At 53.1% G+C, this 22,835-nt stretch overlaps 1 protein-coding gene across 9 annotated transcripts in view; it reads right to left on the bottom strand.

The window, feature by feature from the left end:
• EMID1 (EMI domain containing 1) overlaps positions 1–22,835 on the bottom strand; it is a 40,901-nt gene that overhangs the window by 11,436 nt on the left and 6,630 nt on the right. For 6 of the 9 annotated variants that reach the window (XM_037510822.2, XM_037510819.2, XM_037510820.2 and 3 more), the window contains exons 2-14: positions 22,304–22,417; positions 21,723–21,826; positions 13,662–13,745; positions 12,518–12,579; positions 10,639–10,759; positions 10,346–10,396; positions 10,176–10,265; positions 9,259–9,405; positions 7,659–7,748; positions 7,453–7,505; positions 6,920–6,982; positions 6,771–6,815; positions 2,895–2,939 (exon numbers count right to left, since the gene is read on the bottom strand). In XM_037510822.2, coding sequence (XP_037366719.1) covers positions 2,895–2,939; positions 6,771–6,815; positions 6,920–6,982; positions 7,453–7,505; positions 7,659–7,748; positions 9,259–9,405; positions 10,176–10,265; positions 10,346–10,396; positions 10,639–10,759; positions 12,518–12,579; positions 13,662–13,745; positions 21,723–21,826; positions 22,304–22,417 — 1,069 coding nt within the window. The remainder of the gene's footprint in view (positions 1–2,894; positions 2,940–6,770; positions 6,816–6,919; positions 6,983–7,452; positions 7,506–7,658; positions 7,749–9,258; positions 9,406–10,175; positions 10,266–10,345; positions 10,397–10,638; positions 10,760–12,517; positions 12,580–13,661; positions 13,746–21,722; positions 21,827–22,303; positions 22,418–22,835) is intronic. The other 3 variants (XM_037510821.2, XM_037510825.2, XM_054695226.1) reach the window with 1 other exon arrangement.

The raw sequence follows: 22,835 nt of genomic DNA, 5'->3' as shown, positions 1-22,835 counted from the left end.
TTTGCAAATTCCTTTTTCACAGGGCAATCAGAGGAACCTTTCATAAATAAAAATCTCACCAGAACACTCCCCTACTTATAAATATTTCAGTGACTCCCCACTGCCCATAGAATAAAGTTCAAATTCCTTGGGCCTCCCCAGTGGCGCAGCGGGTTGAGCGCCGCGCTGTGAAGCTGTCCAAAGCCTCTGCAGTGCCAGTTCGATTCCCAGCCAGCCAGGGAGATTCCACATGGCACAGCAGACCTTTCCTGTCACTCCCGCTGCTCCCCTCAGCAGTGTATTTCAGTCAGTCTGCCTGTTTGTTCCCCGCTCTGTCTCTGGTGAATCCTCTCACCCCCCCGCGCCTCTGGCCTGTACCCTAGCTCTTGTATAAATAAAAAATAAATCTTTAAAAAAAAAAAAAGTTCAAATTCCTTAATAAGGTCCTGAAAGCCTCCTCTTTACCCCTTGCCTGTCACATTCTGCCACTTGAAATATCTGCAGTTCTATCACTCCAGGCTCACTCATGTCTCAGCTTTGTAAGTGATGTTCCTCTCTGCCTGAATTTCCTTTGCCTGGTCCATGCACCCTTCAGGCCTTAGCCTGGGTTTCCTCCTCCAGAAAACTAAACCTTCCCCATCATAGCTGAGCTCCCTTTGTCCTGTCACTACTGATTACCTGTCCCACCCCCTCCCCTCAACCCCAAAGTGATGACCCTGAGGGAGAAGACTGTGTTTTAACTGCACAGTGCCCAGTCTGAAGCCTGGCATGGACCAAGGAGGTACTTGGGGAAAATGTTAGCTGGACCCTTTGATCCAGAGACCCAAAAAGCTTAGGTTTAGTTCCTGCTCTCCCAACAATTTTCTCTGTGGAGTTGGGTCTTAGTTCTTCCTGTTTGAATAAAGAGTTGGAGCTTCAGTCTATCTAGTTGGAAAGGGGCTGGCTCAGTCCAGTCACTCCCAGGCAGTGCCTGCAGTGCACCTCCATAACCACTGAGAGTCAGTGATGAGCCACAGTTGGGTCACTGGCTATGAAAGTCACTGAAGTTGAGGTTGGTTGATGAAGTGTGTATTAGGAATGCTCAGGGCCCTTCCGCACACAGATCTCATCCCCACCTACCTGCCAGTGACAGAGCTGATCTTTTAGCCCCCAAAGTCTCATGCAGTTCCCAGCCCAGCGGGCCCCCTCCGAGGCAGGCAGCAAGCAGGGACAGAAGTGCAGGTGGGTGCGGGGGAGGCAGTAGATGGGTAGGGGCACTGCTACCTCCTGGGGGTCCCTTCCACAGGTGGTCCTGAGTTCGAGACCTGATCTGGGATAGCTCAGGTATCTGTTACCCTGCCAGGATCCCCAAGCAGGGACGGATTGCTCAGCCTGATCCAGCCTTCACCTTGTTCTCCCAGCTCTCCTGAGCTGTGTGGAAATGTGATCCCAGAACAAGGATCTCTGGGAGAGGCCAGTGAAGGGGACTAGGGGAGGCAGAGGGCCCCCTCAGGTTTACAGGACCCCCATTTCATGCCCAAGCTGGCAGTATGCTTGCTCTGGAGCCACGGGAGGTGGAGGAGAGTTGGTAGGGGGGTGGGTGGCAGCATGGGGCTAGGAGAGGCTTGTTGGAGAGGTAGCAGGGCCCCAGAAGTCATGCAGGGTGGGGGGGCTCCCACGGCTGTATCCATCACTGACCCCACAATCAGGAGCAGAAAGGGCAGGGGATATGGTGGGTGCTTTCCATGTCCTCACTAACTAGTGTCTTCCAGGAAGCAGGGCATCCCAGCAAGACTACAACAGGAAGGAGGGCAGGGCAGAGAGAGGGAGACATGATACCAGCCTCCAAAAGACCTTCCCAGGTGTCTCTCCTGTAGGGGCGCCCACCCCAATCCTGTCCATTTTCCAAATGTCTCCTATTTCAGCGATGGCTTCCGGTTGCCTGCACTGTGAGGCTTTTGGTCCTCCAGCCATGTGAGTCTTGGGTGGACAGATTTCTAGACCCCAAAATTCATTCACTGTAACTATCGCTAATGATTGTGTAGGCTTATGGGACACCACATCAATCATAGGACTTTGGGTTGTGTGGCTTCGAGGTCCCCTTTCCCATTGACTATGTCTCCCGTGCATGTGAGTTTCTAGGCCTCCCTTCCCTTCTTCAGGAGCTCCCTCTGTGTATAGTGGTATCTTGATCCCCTTACCTCATTTTCCATGGTTCTCTCATGTACATAACAGTTTCTCTTCTCCTACTCCTTGTGGGTCTCCTATGTATGTGACGGCGTCCAGGAATGCATGCTAATTGTAAGTTTTTGGGTATAAAGGAATCTAGGTCCCCTGCCCTCCTTTACATGCTGTGTACAACATGTAAACAACAGTTTCTAGGCTTCCTGGATTTCCTTTGTGGATGGTGGTGTCTTACTTCCCTGACACTTTTACCAGGGGATTCCTGTGTACTTTGCTGTCTTTGTGCCTCCCTTCCTACACAGCATGTGTTTCCCAGCCCCACTCAGGTGACACATCTCCACACATCATTGGGTATTGTTTTCATGCTTCCCTTTCTTCTTTAGATAGGGGAGAAGAAGCCAGAACCTTTGCTGGGAGGGGGCAATGGATGCAGGGCAGCCCAAACCGCCCAGGAGGAACAGGCAGTTACCCTGACCTAGGAAGGCACAGAGGGAAAAAGGCTGAGACAGGGATGAAGACAGAGAGAGCACATCTGGGGCCTGCTGATAAGGCTGGCCCTGCCTGGTTGGGAAGGACAGGACTGGGAATGGGGCCAGGGCTGAGATCTGTCAAGGCTCCTCCCGGGGACACCAGGTTGCAAGGGGGATCTGGACGGGGTGTCCCCACTCCCAGGGCCTATTGGTGAGAAAATAATCTTTGAGTGCCCAGGGCAGGAGGGGGCAGTAGGAGGTCAGTGGCAGGTTGTAACTTACCCAATGGCCCCTCTCACCAGGGTCTCCTTTGGGACCAGGTTCTCCCTGCAAGGACAGATGGGGTAAAAGCAGTGAGGAAGGGAAAAAGGGAGGGATGGAGGGAATGAGAGAGAAGGGAGAGAGATTGAGAGGTTGGGAGACTGGCAGAAACAAAGAAGTAGCTTGCATTGGACTAACATTGGACAGAATACCAAAACAAAACAAAAGCTGGAGGGAACGGAGCGTGATAAAGTGCAATCAGACGCAGGAAATGAACTGAGTAAAATAATAAATTTACGGATTTTCCTTTGAGAGCACACCCCAGTCCTCTCAGGCTCGAAAACACCTTACACAGAAAGCTTTGGTCAAATTTTCCTGAGAAGTCAGAGGTTGGAGTTAAGACTGACATGTAGGAAATTGAGGGAAAACAGTAGAAAGCAAGGAGCCACAGTGGGGAGTGAAACCTGCACAAACATTCCCCTCTAATCCTTGGATGTTCCTTGAACTGCCTGTCTGCAGGAAAGGTAGAACTGGGCATGGATTTTAGAAACTGCTCACCAAATGGGAGACAGAGCGTGCATTTTACACTTTACCAAGGTGTGTTAACATATTAAAAAACCAAACGTAGGTTTACCATATGATCCAGCAATCACACTCATTGGTACTTACCAAATTAACTGAAAGCTAATAGCCATACAAACCCCTAAATATGGTATTTACAGAAGTTTAATTCATAACTCCTAAACTAGGAAGTGGGCCTCCCTGGTGGAGTAGGGGTTAAGTCTCAGTGCTATCACTCTAGTGGCCTGAATTGACCCCTAGCCAGGGAGCTGACCCACATGACACAGCAAAAGTCTCCTGTCTCACCTGCTGCTCCCCTCAGCAGTGTGTTTCAGTAGATCCACCTGTTCTCCTCCCTACTCTGTCTCTGGTGAATCCTCTCACCCCCTGCACCTCTGGCTTACACCCCAGTTCATGTATGCAAAAATAAATAAAAATAAAATCTTTAAAAACAAAACAAAACTGGGATGTTTTTCAGTAGGTGAGTGTATAAATATTCTGTGGCATATGCAGACAATGGCAAATTATTCAGCACCGAAAAGAAATAAGCTGTCAAGCCATGAAAAGATGCAGGAAACGTAAATGCACATTACTAAGTGAAAGAAGCCAATCTGAAAAGGCTGCAAACATATGGCTCCAACTATGTGACATTCTGCAAAAGGCAAAATTATACAGACAGTAAAAAGATTAATGGTTGCCAAGAGTTAGAGAAGAGGGATGGATCTACAAGCAGTGCACAGAGGATTTTTAGGGCAGTGAAATTATTGTGTATGATACTACAATGGTGTACACATTTGTCAACCGCCCTAGAATGTGTAACATCACAAGTGAACCCTATATATATATTATGGAATTGGGGTGATAATGACATGTCAATGTGGGTCCATTTGTTGTACCAAATGTGCCGCTGTGGTACAGATGTCAGTAGTGGGGGAGGCTGTGCATGTGTGGGGACAGGGAATCTATGGGAATTCTGTGTATTTTTTGCTCAATTTTGCTGTGAACCTAAAACTTTTAAAAAGTGAATTTTATTAATTAAACAAAACAAAATGATTGACAAAAACAAGTCCAGCAATCTTATAAATCCAGGAATGTCAGCGAACTGAAAGCAGGAGAAACAGAAAGAAAATCATATCCTACCACATTATCATCTGTTGAAAACCAAAGGTAAAAAGAAAGTCTTAAGAGCCAAAGAAACATATATACACACATAGATATATGTATGATGGTCATTTTCTCATGAGAAATTTTAATTGTCAATGTAAGCCAGAAGACCACAAAACAACATCTTTAAAGTTCTAGAAGAAGAGAAAACTGCCAACCTATTAATGTATATCCAGTGCAAATATCTTTTAGAAATTAAGGTCAAGTAAAGACAGTTTCAGATCAACAAAAGCAGCAAGGATTTGTTGCCAAAAGACTCACATGACAAGAAAGGCTGAGATGTTCTTTAAGTGGAAAGAAAATGATACCTGATAGGAATCTGGAGCAACAGGAAGGCTGACAAGTACTAGAAATGCTAGATACTTCAATATATACAAAAGACTATTTTTTTCTGTTTTCTTTTTAAAGATTTATTTATTTATATAAGACCTGGGGTACAGGCCAGAGGCGCGGGAGGGTGAGAGGATTCACCAGAGACAGCGCAGGGAGCAGAACAGGCAGACTGATCGAAAGCACTGCTGAGGGGAACAGAGAGGTCTGCCGCACCATTTGGGTGTCTCCTGGCTGGCTGGGAATCAAGCCCGCGCTGCAGAGGCTGCGGACAGCTTCACAGCACTGCGCTCAATTCTATGAGCCACCGGGGAGACTGTTTTCTTAACTTTAAACATCAACTGGCTATCGAAAGCAGTAATAACAATAATGTATTATGCAGTTATTATAAGAAATACAGAAGTAAAATACATTGACGACAATAGCACAAGGACAGAAGAAGTGAATTATACACTTGTAATGGTCCTGCTATTACATGAAGTGGTATAATATTAATTCAAGTAAATTGTGAGAAGCCAAAGATATTATTATGCATGAAATAACCATGAAAATACAGCACAAGAAGATATAGCTAAAAAGTCATTAGCAGGGGCCTCCTTGGTGGCACAGGGGTTAAGTTTCAGTGCTAACAAGCTATCACCAGCCACTGCTGCACAAGTTCGAGCCCAGGCAGGAAGCTAACACTTATGGCAAAGCAGACCTCTCCTGTCTTACCCATTACTCCCCACAGCAGTGTATTTCAGTAGATCTGCCTGTTCTCTCCACTCTGTCTCTGGTGAATCCTCTCACTCCCTGCACCTCTGGCCTACACCCCAGATCTTGTATGCATAAATAAATTAAATAAATCTTTAAAATGGAACTGTAAACGACTCAATCCAAAGAAGGCAGGAGAAGAAGGGGGGTAGAAGAGATGAGGCCAACAGAACACCAATAGCAAGACGGCAGACTCAGAAGTAAACTGAGCCATGTCGATAATTATACATATCATTTACATACAATACAATATCATTACATGTAAATGAAATCAAGTCAGACTGTTTGACAAAAAAAAAAAAAAAAGAGCAAGACCCAAGTATATGTTGTCTACAAAAAATGCACTTTAGGGCCTCCCCTGGTGGCGCAGCGGTTGAGCGCTGAGCTGTGAAGCTGCCCACAGCCTCTGCAGCGCTGGTTCGATCCCCAGCTGCCAGGGGAGGGTCCCACATGGTGCGCAGACCTCTCCTGCTGCTCGCTGCTCCCCTCAGCAGTGTACTTCATCAGTCTGCCTGTTCTGTTCCCCACTCTGGCTCTGGTGGATTCTCTCACCCTCCTGCCCTTCTGACTGTACCCAGTGCTTGTATAAATAAATAAATAAATAAATAAATAAATAAATAAATAAATAAATAAATCTTTAAAAAAAAAAAGATGCACTTTAAATAAAAAGACACAATTGAAAGTACAAGGGTTAGAAAGATATATCATGCAAACATTAGCTAAAGGAGCTATTTTAATGTCAAAGTAAGGAGTATTACCAAAGAGAAAGATATTTATGTTATAAAGATAAAAGGACCAAGAAGACAGTAAGATCCTGAATGTATATGTACCTAATAATAAAGTTTTGAAACACATGAAGCAAAAATTGGTCCAACTGAAGTGAGAAATAGATAAATCTAAAGAGTTGGGGAGAGTGGAAGAGAAATACAGAGTCAAAGAGACAGATACAGAAGGAAAGAGTGAAAAAAAGACACAGGGACAGAGCCAGAGCAAGGCGTGGGGGCTCTGGACATGGGAAATGGAGCTAGAGCAGGGGTTTGGGCCTCTGGGATCCCGGAGGGGGGTTGCAGGGTGGGTGGCATCACTCACCCGCTGTCCTGGGGATCCTTGGGGGCCAGGTTCCCCATGCAGTCCCTGAGGAGGAGGGAGGAAAATAATGGAATCAGCTATAGGGGCTCTGACCCAGGATTTCTAGGACTTCCCGGAATCCCCATGGAGGCAGGTGCCTTGGTACTCACTTTCTCACCCTTCTGTCCTGGGTGGCCAGAGATTCCTTTGGGTCCACTGGGGCCTGGGGGTCCCTAAGCAACAAGAGAGGGCCTCAGCCTTCTGCTATGGTAGGACAGAGTGGGCAGGACTTGGAGGGGCAGCTTGGCCTGGACCTTTGGGATCTTTCCCATTCACCCAATGCCTGCACACAGGAGTCATCTCATACAGCTCAGTGTTCAGAACCGGGGCCCTGGAGTCAGTCCCACCACATCTGGAAGCTGTTACATGTGATCCATAGCCCTAGGGCAAGAATCTCCACTTTTCTTGCCCTTACTTGATAACAATACTGCTTCTAGTTATATGCACTGAATGAGAAGATTTATGGAAAGTAGTTTGCACATTAAATGCTCCATAAATGTTTGAGTGAATGAATGAAAAGATGGATAGATGGATGAATGGATGGATGGATGGATGGATGGATGGATGGATGGATGGATGGATGAGGATAGTAGGTGGGGAGGGAATTGGACAGGTGAATGGGAGCACTTGGAGAACTACTCACAATAAGTCCAGGACTCCCAGGGATGCCCATAGGGCCAGGAGGTCCAGGGGGACCTGAAATAAGACAGGATGTTCTCAGGGTTGAAACAGAATACAACACCAAGAAGCCTACCATCACTCCCCAGGGCAAGAATCCACACTTCTCTTGGCACTTTTCAGTCACTGTCCTAGTAACCCACCCTTACCCCAGACCTGTATTCAACTTGCCTATGGGCCCTGGGGGGCCTGAGGGCCCAGCAGGTCCCTGGGGCCAGTGGCTGCTGGTCTCAGTAAAGGTATTAGACAGCAATGGGTCACCTGTAGGGGGAGAAAGATGGTGAGTACATGGGCCTCCCTGGTGGCTGGCGCAGCGGTTGAGCGCTGGGGTGCGAAGCTGTGCGCAGCCTCTGAGACGCCGGTTCGATCCCCGGCTGCTCCCTGGCCACTGGAGGAGGGTCCCACATGGCGCGCAGACCTCTCCTGCCTCCTGCTGCTCCTCTCAGCAGTGTACTTCGGTCCTTCTGCCTGCTCTGCTCCCCGCTCTGGCTCTGGTGAATTCTCTCACCCTCCCGCGCTTCTGACTGTACCCAGTGCATGTATAAACAAAACAAACAAACAAACAAATAAATAAAACATGCCTCTATTAAAAAAAATTAAAAAAAAAAAAGGAAAGATGGTGAGTACAGGGTTGGGTGGCATCGGATGATCAATCTTCACTTGTTGCCTCTGCCAAGAAAGCTCTGACTGTCCTGTGGCTGGGGCCACTAAGCACCAGCTCTGTGGGGGAGTGCTGGGGAGAGAGTTTTGGCTACTCAGGACCAGGAAGCAGGGAGACCTGGATTCTAACCCTGTAACAGTCTACCTGGTGACATCCAGCAAGGCTGTCCACCGGGCTGAGCCTACTGTCACAGTAGGGAATAATAAATGGGAATAATAACGAAAGCTACTACTTTATTAACTCTCTACTTTGTACCAGGCTTCTATGGGTGGGTGTTATGGAGTTCTGGGAGCCGTCACCATCCCTGCTGTACAGAGGAGGAGACCGAGGCAGGTGGGGTTGAACCTGGCACTCCAAGCTCTGACCCCTGGTTCACATGTATAGGTCAGGCTGGGTAGAGGTGAAGGAGGTATTAGGGGGGGAACTTGGGGCTTCTTTGTGCAGGGGGAACTTGGGGCTTCTTTGAGCCCAGGGTGGGGTCATGGCCTTGGGAGCTAAGGGCTGGTTTCCTGCTGCCAGGTCTTGAGCTTCCTGGCACTCTGGGGGCTGGATCCTGGCCAGCTCCGAGGTTTGGCAGGAGGGCCCAATGCCAGTGATTCAGAGAAGAGGATCTGGAGGCCACCTGGGTTAGAGGTTGGCCCCTTATCCTCCCTGGTGGTTCAGGGGTTAGGCATGAGTTTGATCCCCAGCCAGGGAGCTACCCACATGGTGCGGCAGACCTCTCCTGTCTTGCCCGCTGCTCCCTTCAGCAGTGTATTTCAGTAGATCTGCCTGTTCCGTTCCCTACTCTGTCTCTGGTGAATCCTCTCACCCCCTCACCCCCGCACCTCTGGCTTACACCCCAGTTCTTATATGAATAAATAAATAAAATAAAATAAAATAAATCTTAAAAAAAAAAAGTTGACCCCTTATATCCCACCACAGCCTCTGGCCCTTAGTATTCCTCATCTGTGAACAGAGGAAGAGAACAGTGCCCACTGGAGGGTTGGGTGGCATGTAGCAAGTCTGGTTCACAGAAGGGGCCTGATAGACAGTGGTGGCATTGTCATGATAGTTACGCCAGCCTCATCCCACTCCCACATTCATCTGCTGGGACCCCAAGGAACTCACCATGCTGGGCGATCTGGGTGTGGGGTGGTCCAACAGGGGCAGGGGGACCTGGGGGACCAGGAGGCCCTGGTGGGCCTGGAGGCCCCCTCTCTCCAGGGGTGCCCATAGCTCCAGCCTGGCCAGGGCTTCCTGGGGGGCCTTGTGGACCTGCAACAGAACCAGGGGGATGATGGGTACACAGGGCAGGAAGGTCCAGGGTGACCTCTGAGGGCAGCAGGTACAGGAGTGGGTTCTGGACCCACAGGCCTGGGTAGATCCTGGCCCTGACCTCCATGACCATCTTTTAGGGGTCCTCCCCAGGGGTTTTAGGACAATGGTCACTTGGTATACAGTAGGTGCTTAGCAAACAATGATTTCCAGAATGTTCTCTTCTTTCCCTTCCAGGCTCTTGGCTCAAATTGCTCCCCTTACCAGTTCCCACCTTGTTCTGCCTGGGGTATAGTTTGGCTCATTTTCAGTCCTCATAAGATGGAGCCCCAAGATGTCACTCCTGCTGGGAAACCCTTCCCATCTCCATCCCATCCAGGCTTTGTCTGGGCTTCCTTCCTTGGGGCTCCATACCTGCAGTGTTCCTAATAAGAACTCTGGTCACATGGGCTAGACGTGCCCAGCCTCCTATGTCTAGCCCCCTTCTCTGCCCCAGGAGCTCCAGGAGGGCAGGGACTGACCCCACCCTAGTACCCAGCTCAGCACTTGCTGGGACTAGGTTCCTGGGGAGCATGGACCAAATGAATGCAAAGGAAAGTTTTGGGGAACCCAGGTGGTAGAGGTGGTAGAGCTGAAAGACAATGAGGTGGAAGGGACCTGGGCCACTTCTCGCTAGATCAGGACTGGGAAAGGAAGGAAGACCCCCAACCTGGGTCCATCTGGGATGCTTGTTGGGGAGCGGGGTGGAGGGCAGTACTGTAGGCACTTACCTGGTGGGCCTCTTATCCCCATGGGGCCCTGACTGCCAGTGTCTCCCTTGGGGCCAGTGGGCCCAGGAAGCCCCTGGATGCCAACTCCATCTAGGGGAGAAAACTCATCAGTGTGGCAGCCGCAGCCTTGCTTTTGCCAGATCCCGGGCCTGGGCCTGGCCAGCACCTACCATCTCGAGGGAGCAGTGGGGCCCTGGAGTTCTCTCTGGCTCCTGGTAGTCCTGGAGTGGGATGGTGGGCAGGTCAGTGTCATCCAGCATCCCTGCCCCCAGTTCCCTCAGGGACAGAATTGGCTGGGCTTCCTAGGACTTCCGTGCTCAGGTCTTTTAGAAACCACCCCCTCAGGCCCACTGGAGAGCTGGGAAGATCAGGACCCACTAGGGGGTCAAGTGGGGAGTCAAAAGCAGGGTGGATTCTCATGCCCCCAATTCATTCCCACACAGGCTGCCCCCAACCCACTCACCTTGGAGGCCTCCATCCCTGGGGCTACCCTGGATGGCTGGGGAGCCCCAGAGTGGGGCAGGGTCCTCAGGGGCAGCTGGGGTTGGGGGTACTGCCTGCTCTGGGACAGTGAGCACTGCTACCTGTGGAGGAAGAGGCAGATAGGGAGAGGGCAGATTCCCAGGGTCTCAGCAGAGACAGGCTGGCCAAGGGACCCAGGATTTCATCAGATTGACAGTGGCTTTCAAACTGCACAATTCATCACATTCACTGTAGAGAAGGCGATCCCCAACATCACTGCCCCCAGGCTGAGTTCCATGAATGTGATGTTGTTTGCTGGGTCACAAAGTTTTTTTCTTACACTTGCCTGTGCAAATGATGTGAAATTTCTCTTGGTTTTTTAAAGCACCAGGTGGTTATGGCCAAAAGACTTTTCAGGAAATCTGGAGGGAAGTTTGGAAAGTGGGGAGGCTCTGACATAAGGCCCTGACATGTGTATGTAGAATTCACTTTTGAACCCAGTGTGGGGAAGATTCTAAAGGTCACCACCTCCCCCCAGCCCCCACCCCAGCCAGCTGCTGACTGAGGATGAAATAGAGGCCAGAGTGCCCCCTGACTGGGCTGTGGGGGATAAGCGGACCTCAGAAAAGCTGAAACTCAGATCTGGGACTGAGTTGTCCCTCAGGCTGGCTCCTTCTGGGTAGGAGCTTGGGGGAGAGTGTGGGATTCTGGGGTTCTCATTCCTTGTAACTGGGTTCTAGCACATATTGTCTGAAAGTTTGGTTTCTCCGCTGGATTCACTGGGGCATCTTTTCATGTTAGAAAATAGAGGCGTGGTTAATGGCTGTCTAGTATTCCACAGAGACTTGCTCCCCAATTATGCGACCACCACTTCTGTTGTCTGATTTTCCAATTTCACTTTTAATATTTAGCACTTTGACAAACAACTTCACATCTAATTTCCCTTTTTTAAAAAAAGATTTATTTATTTATGTGTATAAGAACTGGGGTGTAGGCCAAAGGTGTGGGGTGGGGTGTGTGAGAGGACTCACCAGAGACAGAGCGGGGAGCAGAACAGGCAGACTGACTGGAATATACTGCCGAGGGGAGCAGCGGGCGAGACAGGAGAGGTCTGCTGCGCCATGTAGGTGGCTCCCTGGCTGGGGACTGAACACGTGCTACAGTGGCTAGCGATAGCCAGCTAGATTGATAGCACTATGTCGTTAACCCCTGTGCCACCAGGGAGGCCTCCACATCTATTTCCTTAAGACAGTTTCCCAGAGGAGGGAATGATGTAGGAAGATAGGTAGATGGAATGTGTATGTGTCTTTTAGAAAATCTGGAAGAACAGATGCTTACATGCTGACAGGTGCTCTCTCTAGGGGCACAGGCAAGATGATTGAATGGCTTTGTGCTGGGTTTCTCACGTTTTTAAATTTTTAATGACCTATTTTTCAATTGCTAAAACCATTTAATCTTCATATAATTTGGGAAGGGCAGTAGATATTTTGCTTTTGAAGCTGGCAAGACAGTATTATGGGAAGGGGACAAAGGATGAAGGTGACAGGGGCTAGGAGGGGATCCATCCCCAAGTTCTGGGGGTAGCTATGCATATCTGTCCGGGGTGGGTGGGGATAGGGTGCATGGGGGAATCTTCTCAGGTCTCCTAGAGGAAGAGCAGGCCAGGCTGTCTGACTGTGTCTGCCCAGGTTTCCTGAGGAGGGGCACTGGAGGGGAGACCGAAAAGGCTAGGTGGGCAATGCGAGGGTGGTTGCTGCCTGGCATGGGTGGTTCCTGCGCATGGGTGCTGAATAGCTGCTCAGATCTGCACTGTGGGCACACTGAGCATGGTGGGTGCAGGAGTGGGGGCGGGGAGGCTGGAGGAGGGGGCAGCTGCTCACCTTGGCCTCCAGCACCTTCAGCCGCTCAGTCAGCTCCAAAACTTTGCTGCAGTTGAGACAACCTGCAGGGAGGGGGGAGGAGGAGTGGGGTCAGCGGTCCCAGGTTTCCCCTTGAAGCCCCTTAGCCCCAGAGGCAGGATGGAGGGAAGGGACAGATGCCTGATGACCCTAACCCACTAGGTAGCTCACCTTAGGGAAGGGACTTGAGTCACAGTGGGTCCAGGGGGGACCAGGCCCTGCAGGTCTCCTTTGGCTCCAGCACCCCCAGAATGGACCATTTCTCCCAGAGCAGAGCCAGGGGACAGACTCCTGCAGCCTCTGCATCCAAAGTCACTCCTTTCCGGGAAGCCAGGGTGGGAAATCCAGCTGTTTCCCACCTGAGTAGGGCTGGCCTGGGCCTGTGGGCTTTGGGACTAACCTAGTGTGGACAGACTGCTTCAGAGGTACCACCCTTTGACACCCCCTCCTGAACCGCTGTCCAGCGCCTCTGTCTCCTCAACAAAGCCAGGCTGTCGCGAGGGCTTTGTTCCTCAGCTGCAGGGCACTGGCTGAGCACTTGCTTGCAGGTCTCCAGGCCTCCCCCTGGTGCTATGGTTCCAGTGTCACCCGGTTCACACCAGAGGACACCGAGCTCAGAGCAAGGGTGGAGTGAGTGCTTAACAAGCACAAAGCCCGGAGTCCAGTCCCGGTGCTGCCCCTTCCTGGCAGTGGGGGCCTTGGGCAGGGCATGCCCCCTCTCTGACCATCAGCTTCCTCCTCTTTAAAATTGGGACAATGATACCTTCCTGGGGTGGGGGGACAGCTGTGAGGTTCAAACAAGTTGATGATGGAAAGCACCTGGCATGGTGCCTCGAACATCGCAGACACTCAGATAATTTAAGTAAAAAAGGGAAAGTGGGTGTGTCTACAAGAGTTCAGAGGTCACGGGTCTTGGGGTACCTAGATCCAGGTCAGATGTTCCCCTGGGGCCCTTCCTGTCCCCCTCCCAGTTTTCTTTCCAGCTCAGGGTGGGCAAAGGCAGGGGTTATCCCTGACCCTGTGCTGCTGGACCCCGCTGGGTTTCAGAACAGTTATTAAATTGTCCCTGCCCCTCCAGACCCCTCTCCAGCCCAGGAGGACCCCAAGCAGTCACCCCAGGACCCACCTGAGAAGGCTGTGGGCCGAAGCGCCATCCGCCGCATGGTGTTGCCTGACCACCCTGGCTCGATGAAGCCAGAGGCGCCTGCAACTGAAGGACAGGGGGTGAGATCCCTGCTGCTTCGCCCCCATCTTATCCTGCCAGATGCTCCCATCTCCATCGTAGCCCCAACAGGGTTCCCTGCTCCCCTTAACTTAACCTGAGACAGAGGCCCAGAGAGGTGGAGCAGTTTACCTGGGTCACACAGAATGAACCCGGATGGGCCAGAACAGGCTGCCAACTTGATGGGGCTAGCGAGAGGGGCAGCCATCCGGGCAGGCTGCACGGGAAGAGCCACATGCAAGGTGGGGTCCCAGCCCTTCCACTTGCTGACCTGTGTGACTTCTCCTCTCTGAACCTATTTTCCCATCTGTTAAATGGGATCTTGAGGCTTCTGTACCTCCTCAGCTGGTGTGAAACCTGAGGTTGGCCTTGTGCAAAAGATCCACTGTGCACACACAGGATCTGGCACACAGTAGGTGTTTAGTAAGCCACAGCTGCAATATCACTGTCTGCTCTTGCCCTGCCCCCTTGGTGGGCAGTGAAGTGGATCCAGCCCTGGTTTTAAATGAAAACCAGAGGGAGGCTGGCTGCCTGGGAAGGCAAGGGGACCCACCCCCCACTGCCACCCCCACGAGGAACAGGCTGCTCAGGCTGGTGTGGCTTAAGGGGCCTGGTTTTCTCCACAGCTGGAGGGACATTCTGGCTAAGCCAGGATTGGGGGGTGCAGCTGGAAGGGCTCTGGAGTCAGGAGTGGCAACTGCTCCACTCTGCTTCCCGCCCCCCCCCGCTTGCCTTTTAAGGTCACGAAGTGTCGTCTGGGGGGAGACAAGACCCAAATAAGGCACAGGCCTGGCAGCTCAAAGCCAGGCTGTGGGTTGGTACAGGGAGTGAGAGGCGCCAGGAACTCAAACCAGACGGGTCCCTCTGGCCAGGCCCCAGCAGAGAGACTGCCAGACTCTGCTCTGGGTCCCACCACGGGGCCTTCGCTCAGACTGGGCGTGTATCCCCAGTATGCCCTCCTGGGCCAGTGACTTGCCCTGGTGCAGGGGGTAAATCTCACCCAGGACACAGAAAGGTGGGTTGGCAGCCCAGGCCACTGGGGCAGAGTCAGTGGTGGGGGGTGTGGGGGGGTGAGGGGGTGGTTCTCTGGGTAGGGTGGGTGGAGGGAGGATGCCACCAAAAGCCATGCCCAGTGTGAAGTGCTTTATGCAGTCCCGCTGGATCCTACGCGGTAGGCAACATCAGCTAACATTTGTTTAGCACTTACTCTGGGCCTGGCCCATTCTGAGCACTTCACATATACCGTGTTCATTCAGAATCCTCACAAAACCCGGGAATGAATGCTAGTATCACCCCCACTTTAAACACATGGAAACTGAGGCACTGAGCAGCTCTGCACTGCCCCCCATGCTCAGATAAATGGCTGAGTGAGTATGAAGCTCTCTCGCTGAGGGGGGGCGGGGAGGGGCCCTGAATGGGGCAGAGGAAGCGGAGCGGTCAAGAGTCCACCTGAAGGTTGAAGCCTGAATTTGAACCCAGATTAGTCTACCTCCAGGGCCACCTGGTACCTCATGTTAGTGCCCGAGTCCCACTGGGCAGAGGCTGAGAGGCCCCTGCCTCCTGAGAATGGCCTCCCCGGGCCCTCCTCATCCTCTTTGCTCCCAGGTGAAGCTGTAACGTGCCATTTTATGACGCTTTCTAAGAGGCCGAACAAAAGAAGCCGCCATCCCTCCAGCCCTGTGCAAGTTTGAATTTTCTTGGGGATGAAGCTTTGGCAAAGCATCTCCCCTGCCTACTCTTCCCACCACGCTGCTATCGTTTTCCCTTTTTTTCCATGGCTCTTTCCACCCTCTAAATTGGCATCTGCTGTGCCAGTTCCCCAGTCTACTGCTGACTGTCCGCCCCCGGGCTGGAATACGAGGCCCCACCAGGGCTTCATCTGTCTTGTGTCCAACCTGGAAAAGTGCCCGCACGCAGTAGGGCCTCAACAAATAAACCATTTGTTGCTGAATCACTGTCTGAAAATGAACTTAAAACAAGCAAATAAAATCAAAATAAGATGGATGGCAGACACAACGGTCTTGAAAGTGAGTTTAAAGTTCTGTTACTGTGGCACCGGGGTGTCCCCGACTTAGAATCTGTGAACTTGTGGTTGGAAATTCTGTTACGGCCAGTTTGCTTTTGGATATTTCACTAGGAGCCAGAGAGGACCAGAAGCACAAACGAAAACAAGGCCTGACCAGCAAGGCAGACAGAACTGGCTCCAACTACATGGGAGTTAAAAAAAAAAAAAAAAAGTTTTAAAGAAATAACAAAACTGTCAAAAAGGCCAGAAAATATTGGCTCTGAATTCAGGATTCACAAAAAATATGCCCCACATTCTGGCAAATGGAAGAAATACTTAAAGGACAAACCAGGTTGTCAAATGGCCCTCCCCCCACAAAATTCCACTAAGGAAAAAGCCGTGGGTTGGGGGAGGTTTCCTGCAGGACAGAGTGGTGTTGAGCCCGGCCCCTGGGGCAGGCCCCCGCGGGGTGGTCCATCCTCGGGAGCCCCAGCCCCAGCTTCACCCCCTCAGGAGTTCCTGGTTGGTCTGGGCACCACAAACCCCACCTTCACTCTGGGAGCCTGACTTTGGGTCACTTCCCACCACTAAAGGGGTCCCAACACACACAGCTCCCCCACTCCAATTCTTGTAGCTGACGCTCCCATGTCACCTTGTCCAGGAAGCCTTCGCAGGAGAGACCAGGGCACCAGTGATCACCCCAGGACACTCTCAAAGCCCCCCTTGAAGCTCTGATGTCTCCTTGTCCTGACCTCCACAAGGTCTGTGCCACCTGCAGTTTCTAGCCCGCTGCCCCCAAATGCAGCTGCCCTTCTCTCTGCCCAGTGCCAGGCCTGAGAAGCCTCAGTGCCCCCTTTCCATTGGGTCCTCCTTGGAACACTAAGGCCCAGAATGGAGAAGCTACTTGTCCACATGGCAGGACCGGAGGAACTGGATTCCAACCCTGAATGGGGGTGTGAGAAGTTGGGGTGGTCCATAGCCTCTACCTCTGACTTTCTCAGGAGAGGGTCTAAGAAAGGGGTTCCCTCATTCACAAGTCACTCCCAGGTCTTCTGGGTCCTGTGACCGCAGCCACAGTGGTGCTGCCTCCCCCATCCCAACCCATTCTCCTCTTGGGAATTTTTTTGTAAATGTAAATATTTGTTGCTGTTGGTCTGAGCTGAGGATTGGGGTCAGGGCTGGGGCCGGAAGCTCCCAAGAATCCTTTAGCAGGCCTCTGGGAAGTCTCAGTCCGAGTCCCACCTGGCCCCCTTCTGCCAGTAAAATGAGGTTCCCATTCATTTCCCATGTACCCACTTTACACCAGATTCTGCCAGGCACTGGAGAGACCATTGTGATTGCAACAGGGTGGTCCCCAGGAAAGGGGGAGGTTCCCTGCCCCTCCCAAGGGAGGGTGGAGCTGAGCAGGAAGAGGAGAAGCTGCAGAAGAGACTGAGGAAAGAAGCAGGATGGAGCCAGGAGACCTGGAGGAGGCGCATGGAGCCTAGAGACATGTGAAGAAGCTGCGCTTGTCTTTTGGTCGTGGACGGGGTGACACAGATGTGGGTGAGACCCGTGGGGAGGTGACCATGGCAGCTTTTATCTTGATGTTGATTTTGCTCTTTTCCTTCCGGGCTTGTCCAGTTGTTTGTGACCCTTTTCTGTGGGTCCCCACTGGAAGATGCTTTAGACTTGTGGCAGGCCTTGGGGCCTTGCTCTGGGCCAATCCCATTTGGATGGACTTTTACCCATGAGGGGACGGGTAACTCTGGATGCTTCATTTAGAAACTAGACTAGAAACTAGACTCTTTGCCTTACCTGTATTGTTTCCTAGTTTTATTAAAGTTCCTTCCCATTAAAGTCTCCTATGTTTTGTGTTGATGCGGCGGATGGCAGAACCCATGTAGAATAGGCAGGTTTGCGGGGTTTGGGCTGCCCTTCTCCCTGTCCTATAACATAATGACAGCAGGGTGGGGGCCACAGTAGCCAGTTGGGAGCCCCAAGAAGGTGGCAGGCAGAGTGGATAGCCACTGCCAAGGCCATGGAGTAAGAAGGCCAGTGCAGTCCGGGGCAAAATGGAGGCAGGGTAATGCTGGGGTGCATCAATAGGGTGCCACGAGGGTGGAGAGGCTGGGCTCCTGACTGGGGATAGAAAACAGACTGGCCAGAGTTGAGAAGTAGAGGCCGCCAGGCCTCCCAGGCAAAAGGGACTAGATGGGTGGTAGACACGGGTAGATTTGTGCAAAGTTTAGCTTGAGGGACTCTGAATCCCAAGCATAGGCTTGGCACCATACTCGGCTCCTCGTTAGAGCACCCAGTGAAGGAGGGAAGCAGCACCCAGCCCTCAATGGTAGAGCGGTCAGTGCCAGAAGGACCTGGGTGGAACCTCCAGTCTGTCTTAAGCTTTTTTTGCTGTGTGATCTTGGGCGAACTTCCTTTCCCTGGTTCCCTGTCACAGAGGACAAGGGTCGTGGGGGTCCGTGGAGGGAGTGGGACAGATGTGCCAAGGACAGTGGGGAGTGTGAGCGGGAAGCACCAGAGGCCACCCAGTCTGAAGGTGGAGTCCTGGGGAGAGGACTCCGAAGGAGCCCCTAACTCCTCTGTCTTTCCATCTGGGAGAGGCATCTGCCAGCTTCATCCCCATGGTCTGAACACTCTCTGCCGGGAGCCAGTGCTGCTGGCTGGACTGAATAACCCAGGGTCAGACTGACAGGCTTTGAATTAACTGTGACCTGGAGCAAAGTATTCCCCTCTCCCAAGCTCGATTTCCACATCTGGATCTTCTGCACACAACATGATGGCACCATACCGTGAGTGCTTAGTCACGGAGCCCAGCAGGAGGAGGATGGGGAAGGGTCCTCCACATTACCAGTGCCGGAAGCCCTGAGGCAGGGGGATGGTGTGCAGATTTCAGGTCAGAGTCCTGGAGAGTGGAGAGAGAGAGCGTCCTGGCCACCTCGCTTATTTGCAAGGTGACCTTCGGTGAGACCCCACCCTCTCTGAGCTTTATTCTCCTACTCTAGACAATGAGATTGAGAGGTGAGAGATTAGCCTGCAGGGAGTCCCCAGAGGCAGGGAGTTCCTGCAGGGAGTCCCCAGAGGCAGGATGACCCTGAGGCCACAGCAAAACCCACCAGCTTGGGGCACTGGGTGGGGGTGAGGGGTGGGGTGGGACAAGGTCACATGGAGCATTCTTGGCCCTTCCTCGTCTATTTTTTTTCCTGGTGGGTGCAGGCAGCCAGGGAGTAGGCGGCAAGTGAGAGCCTCCGCCGGGCTCCCTGCCATGCAGCCCCACCTCCCAAGGCGAGCAGGCACTGACAGATCCTAGGTCAGGCCAGTCCCCATCCTAGCTGTGAGGGATCTCAGACCAGCCCCTTTGTCTCTCTGGGCCTCAGTTTCCCCATCTGTAAAATGAAGCCATTTCAGCCTCTTCCTCAAGGGTTTTCAAGAACATCAAAGAGACCATTCCCACTCATCAGTACAATACTGAACATTCCCATTCTGCAGAGGGGAAAACCAGCACTCAGCTGTGAAATCTGCTGGCCTTCTGAGCATCAAGTCTGCAGACTCCAAAGACATTTCTGCTGAGCAGCTGAAAAATGGTTCTCAGAGGTGGTCTCTGAGGGCCACCACAGAACCCCCCAGACAGGGCTAGAGAGGAGGAAAAGTCACCCAATTCCAGGTGACTTTCAGAGAGGTGAAGCTCACGCACCAAGTGTAGCTCATGCAGGGCTGGATTCTGGAATGATAGGTATTCCTTTTCCCTCTCTGGCTCACCCAGGCTGCCCTGGGCCCTGTCGTTCCTGATGACACAGCTGTATGGCCCCAGGGTCACGTCACAGCTTTATGGCCCCAGGGTCACGTCATAGCACCCCGTAGACAATGAGTGCAGTCACCAGCAGGGAAAACAGCCAGAGGCCCAGCTGCAGCCAGCTGTCAGAGGAAGGGCAGGGCCGGGTGGTCAGCAATGTCCCTATGCTTCCCTGCCCCTCACGCCCATGGTCCCGGCAGAGCAGTTTTCCAGAACATTCAGGCCTAAGCATGTCTTTACTCAACTCCAATCCTATGGGCATGGGGAGAGGCCTTCCTGTGCGACTCTCATCCCAGGGCACCACAGGCTGCCGTGCTACCCTGAGGCGACATCCCTGGGAGTAGTCTCTTTTAGCCTGCCCATTTCATAGGTGAGGGCACTGAGGCTGGGGGCTACCCAAGGCTGCGGCAAGTGCACCGCCCTTTAGAGAAGGCCCCTTAGAGAAGGGGTGTCTACCCGAGTGGGCATGAGAGCTGCCTGAATTGCAGCTCCCCACTCCCAGCTCTCCCCTCCAGCCCAGCCCGCCACCCCCTGCCCCCCCAGGCTCTTGCACAATGACTTGTACAATGCACAGGGAGTCCCGGGCCCAAGGCCACACAGCTGGTCCACAAAACCCAGGCTACTCCCAGCCCTCCCCAAGCTGGGACCTGAGAGGGAGTGGGCAGGTGTGGGGAGCGACTTGGCCTGCCTTGCATCAGCAGTTCCCCTAGCCCTCAGCCTGGCCTCCAGCTGCTGAACTCAAGGGCATGTGTTCTGCCCCCACCCATCCTGTCCTCACCCGCTCCATGATGGTCCCAAGGACTGGGGTTTTCTGTCCTTGAGAGGGGAGTCAGGGACAAAGTGGCCTTGGTCTGGGGCAGCCCTCCTAGGCCCAGGTGGCCTCTTCGGCAGCAGCCCCCTGGCTCTCTTTCTGTCCCTGGGGCCCTTCTGCTTTCCTGCTTTCCCCCAGCAGGGAGGGGAGGGTGCTTTCCCGGCTCCCTTCACATCTCCCTTCCCAGCCCCATCCTGGCCTTCATAGCTGTCTCTGGGCCCAAAACACCTGCTGTGGCTCGGGCAGCTCCCTCTCCCATCGGCTTTTCTTCCCCAGCTCTGTCGAGGATTCTCCCAGCCCACTTGAAACCATCAGGTTCCCTTTGTGGCCCACTTCCTGGTGAGCTCTGGCCCTACCCGGAGTGACTCTGGGCCCTGGACCCATCTCTCCAGGCCTCGGACACCCACTGTGGACTGGAGCTGGTCAGGTCTCCGGGAGGTGAAGTGTGTAAGTCTCTTGGGAAGCACCAAACACAGTGACTCTGTTAGCGTCCCCTGACGGGGAGGCGTGCTTCACACCTCTGTTTCTGGAGGTCTTGTGATCTGCATTCACATCAATGTGGTACTCTGGGGTCAGAACCCTGGAGAGAATCTCCACTGACGTGTCCACAGCCTAGGTCTGGAGCTGCTTCTATGCCAGTCCATCCCCTTTAGGGACATTCTTGGGAATGCAGCCCCCAGTACCCCCAAACTTATATTCACTGTGTTCAGCCAGGTCGTGGGGATGGATGCCCTCAAAGAGGCAGGTGCCTGTGGGGAGAGGAGACTCCAGGTCTAGTGTGCTGGCTCCTGGAGGCCTCCTCTGTTCCCCTGCTGGGTGCTTGGCCCTGAGCCACCCTTGGTGCATGCAGAGAAGAGGGGGTGAGGTGAGAGGGGTCCCTCTGCTGGAGCACACTCCACACCAGGCACCTGGTCACATCTTCCCTCCCTAAATCCTGACTGTCACAGGGGAGCTGTGTGCCCCTCACCTTACTGACCTCGGTTTCGCCACCTGCAGGATGGGTACAAGTCTCCACTCACCCAGAGGCACGTTGCTTCCAGGCGTTATCTGTTGCCACATCCCATGGGAACGTCTGCATGGGTTTTCCCCAAGTTTGGAAAGGCCGGGATGTCATGACTTAAGGAGAGAGCCACACCATGTGTATGAAGATCCTCCAAGAGCCCTGAGGGCCCCGCGGGGCAGGAGCTCAACACCAAGGGCATAGCTGGCACTAACTCTATGCAGCAAGCCCCAGGGTGCACTTGATGGTGCACTGCAGCATCTACGACCAGCCACTGTTTACCTCTCCTTCCCACGCACCAGGGGACGCACCTGGCCTGCACCTGGCCTGCACCTCCAGGAGCCAGCTGGCAGTCCTACCTTCCTCGCAGCTCGCCCCCGAGTGCCCGGGGCAGCACCTCCACTCTCGAGCAGTCACCGTCTTGTACACCACCTTGTACGTGGGTCTCACCACGGTTCTGTAGCTGAAAGAGTGCCCAGGGGGCCCAGCTCAGACAGGGTCTTCCACACCCTCTCCCACTGTCCATGAGAACAAACCCAGGGTCTCCGGGGCCTCTACCACCTCCAGGGCCCCAGGGAGCGTCTCTCTTACATGTGAGGACCCGGCTCTTCCACTCCCTCCCAGCCTCCCAGTGGGGGGATCTGGATACCATCTGGGCAGGTAGCCCCTTAAGACAGCCCTGTAAGGCCTGTCCCCAACAATGAACACTCACTGAGAGAAGGCACATGGGTGGACGGTGGACTCCCTCCCCCAGGAAGCTCAAGAGCACAAGGGGAGGTGCTGAGTGGGCAGAGGGTAAGGTTCCCTTTGCCTCACTCACCCCTGGGGTCCCAGCATTCCTTTCCCCGCGTTCTTGATGCAGTCCCACCCCAGGCCTTTGCTCAAGCTGTGTCTCAACCTGGAATGTCATTAGCTCCCTCTCTACCACCGGCTCACTTACCTGTTCCCTGGGCAGCTCATGGGCCAGGGGCAATTCTGCAGCACTCGCTGAAGGTAGGTACCATTCTGTACGTGGCATGAGATCGTGCGGGTCACTATGTACGAGCACCAGTTTCTGAAATAGATCCACAGAGAACGAGCTCAGGGGCCATGCATAAACCCCTGCCAAGGCCTCTGAGAGCACAGGTAGAGACCCGTGTTATCTCCAGGAACCCCTAAGTCTCCTGGCAGAGAGACTCCAGAGCTCTCAGAGCCCCGATGGGAATCTCGGTGCTGCCTGTGCTGGTCTAGAGGGGATGGCCGTGCAGGGTGCTCTTGGGGGCTCCTGAAGGATGAGTTGCAGGGGGCAAGATGGGAACAGGGTGTCCTCCCTGAGGCTCCCTCTCCTCAACATCTCTTCTCTCCATCCTGACCATCCAGGTCACTACTGCCCCCTGCCTCCCGCCTGGACAACAGCAATGGCCCCTCCGCCTTTCCCCTCTGGCTCTCCCTAGAGAATGTCATCAAGTGGAAACCTAGCCTTGCCCTCCCCT

Source organism: Talpa occidentalis, unplaced genomic scaffold (genome assembly GCF_014898055.3).
Source record: "Talpa occidentalis isolate TD23 unplaced genomic scaffold, MPIMG_talOcc4v2.1 talOcc4.14, whole genome shotgun sequence".
NCBI classification, from domain to species: domain Eukaryota; kingdom Metazoa; phylum Chordata; class Mammalia; order Eulipotyphla; family Talpidae; genus Talpa; species Talpa occidentalis.
This window is presented reverse-complemented; position numbering and strand designations above follow the sequence as displayed.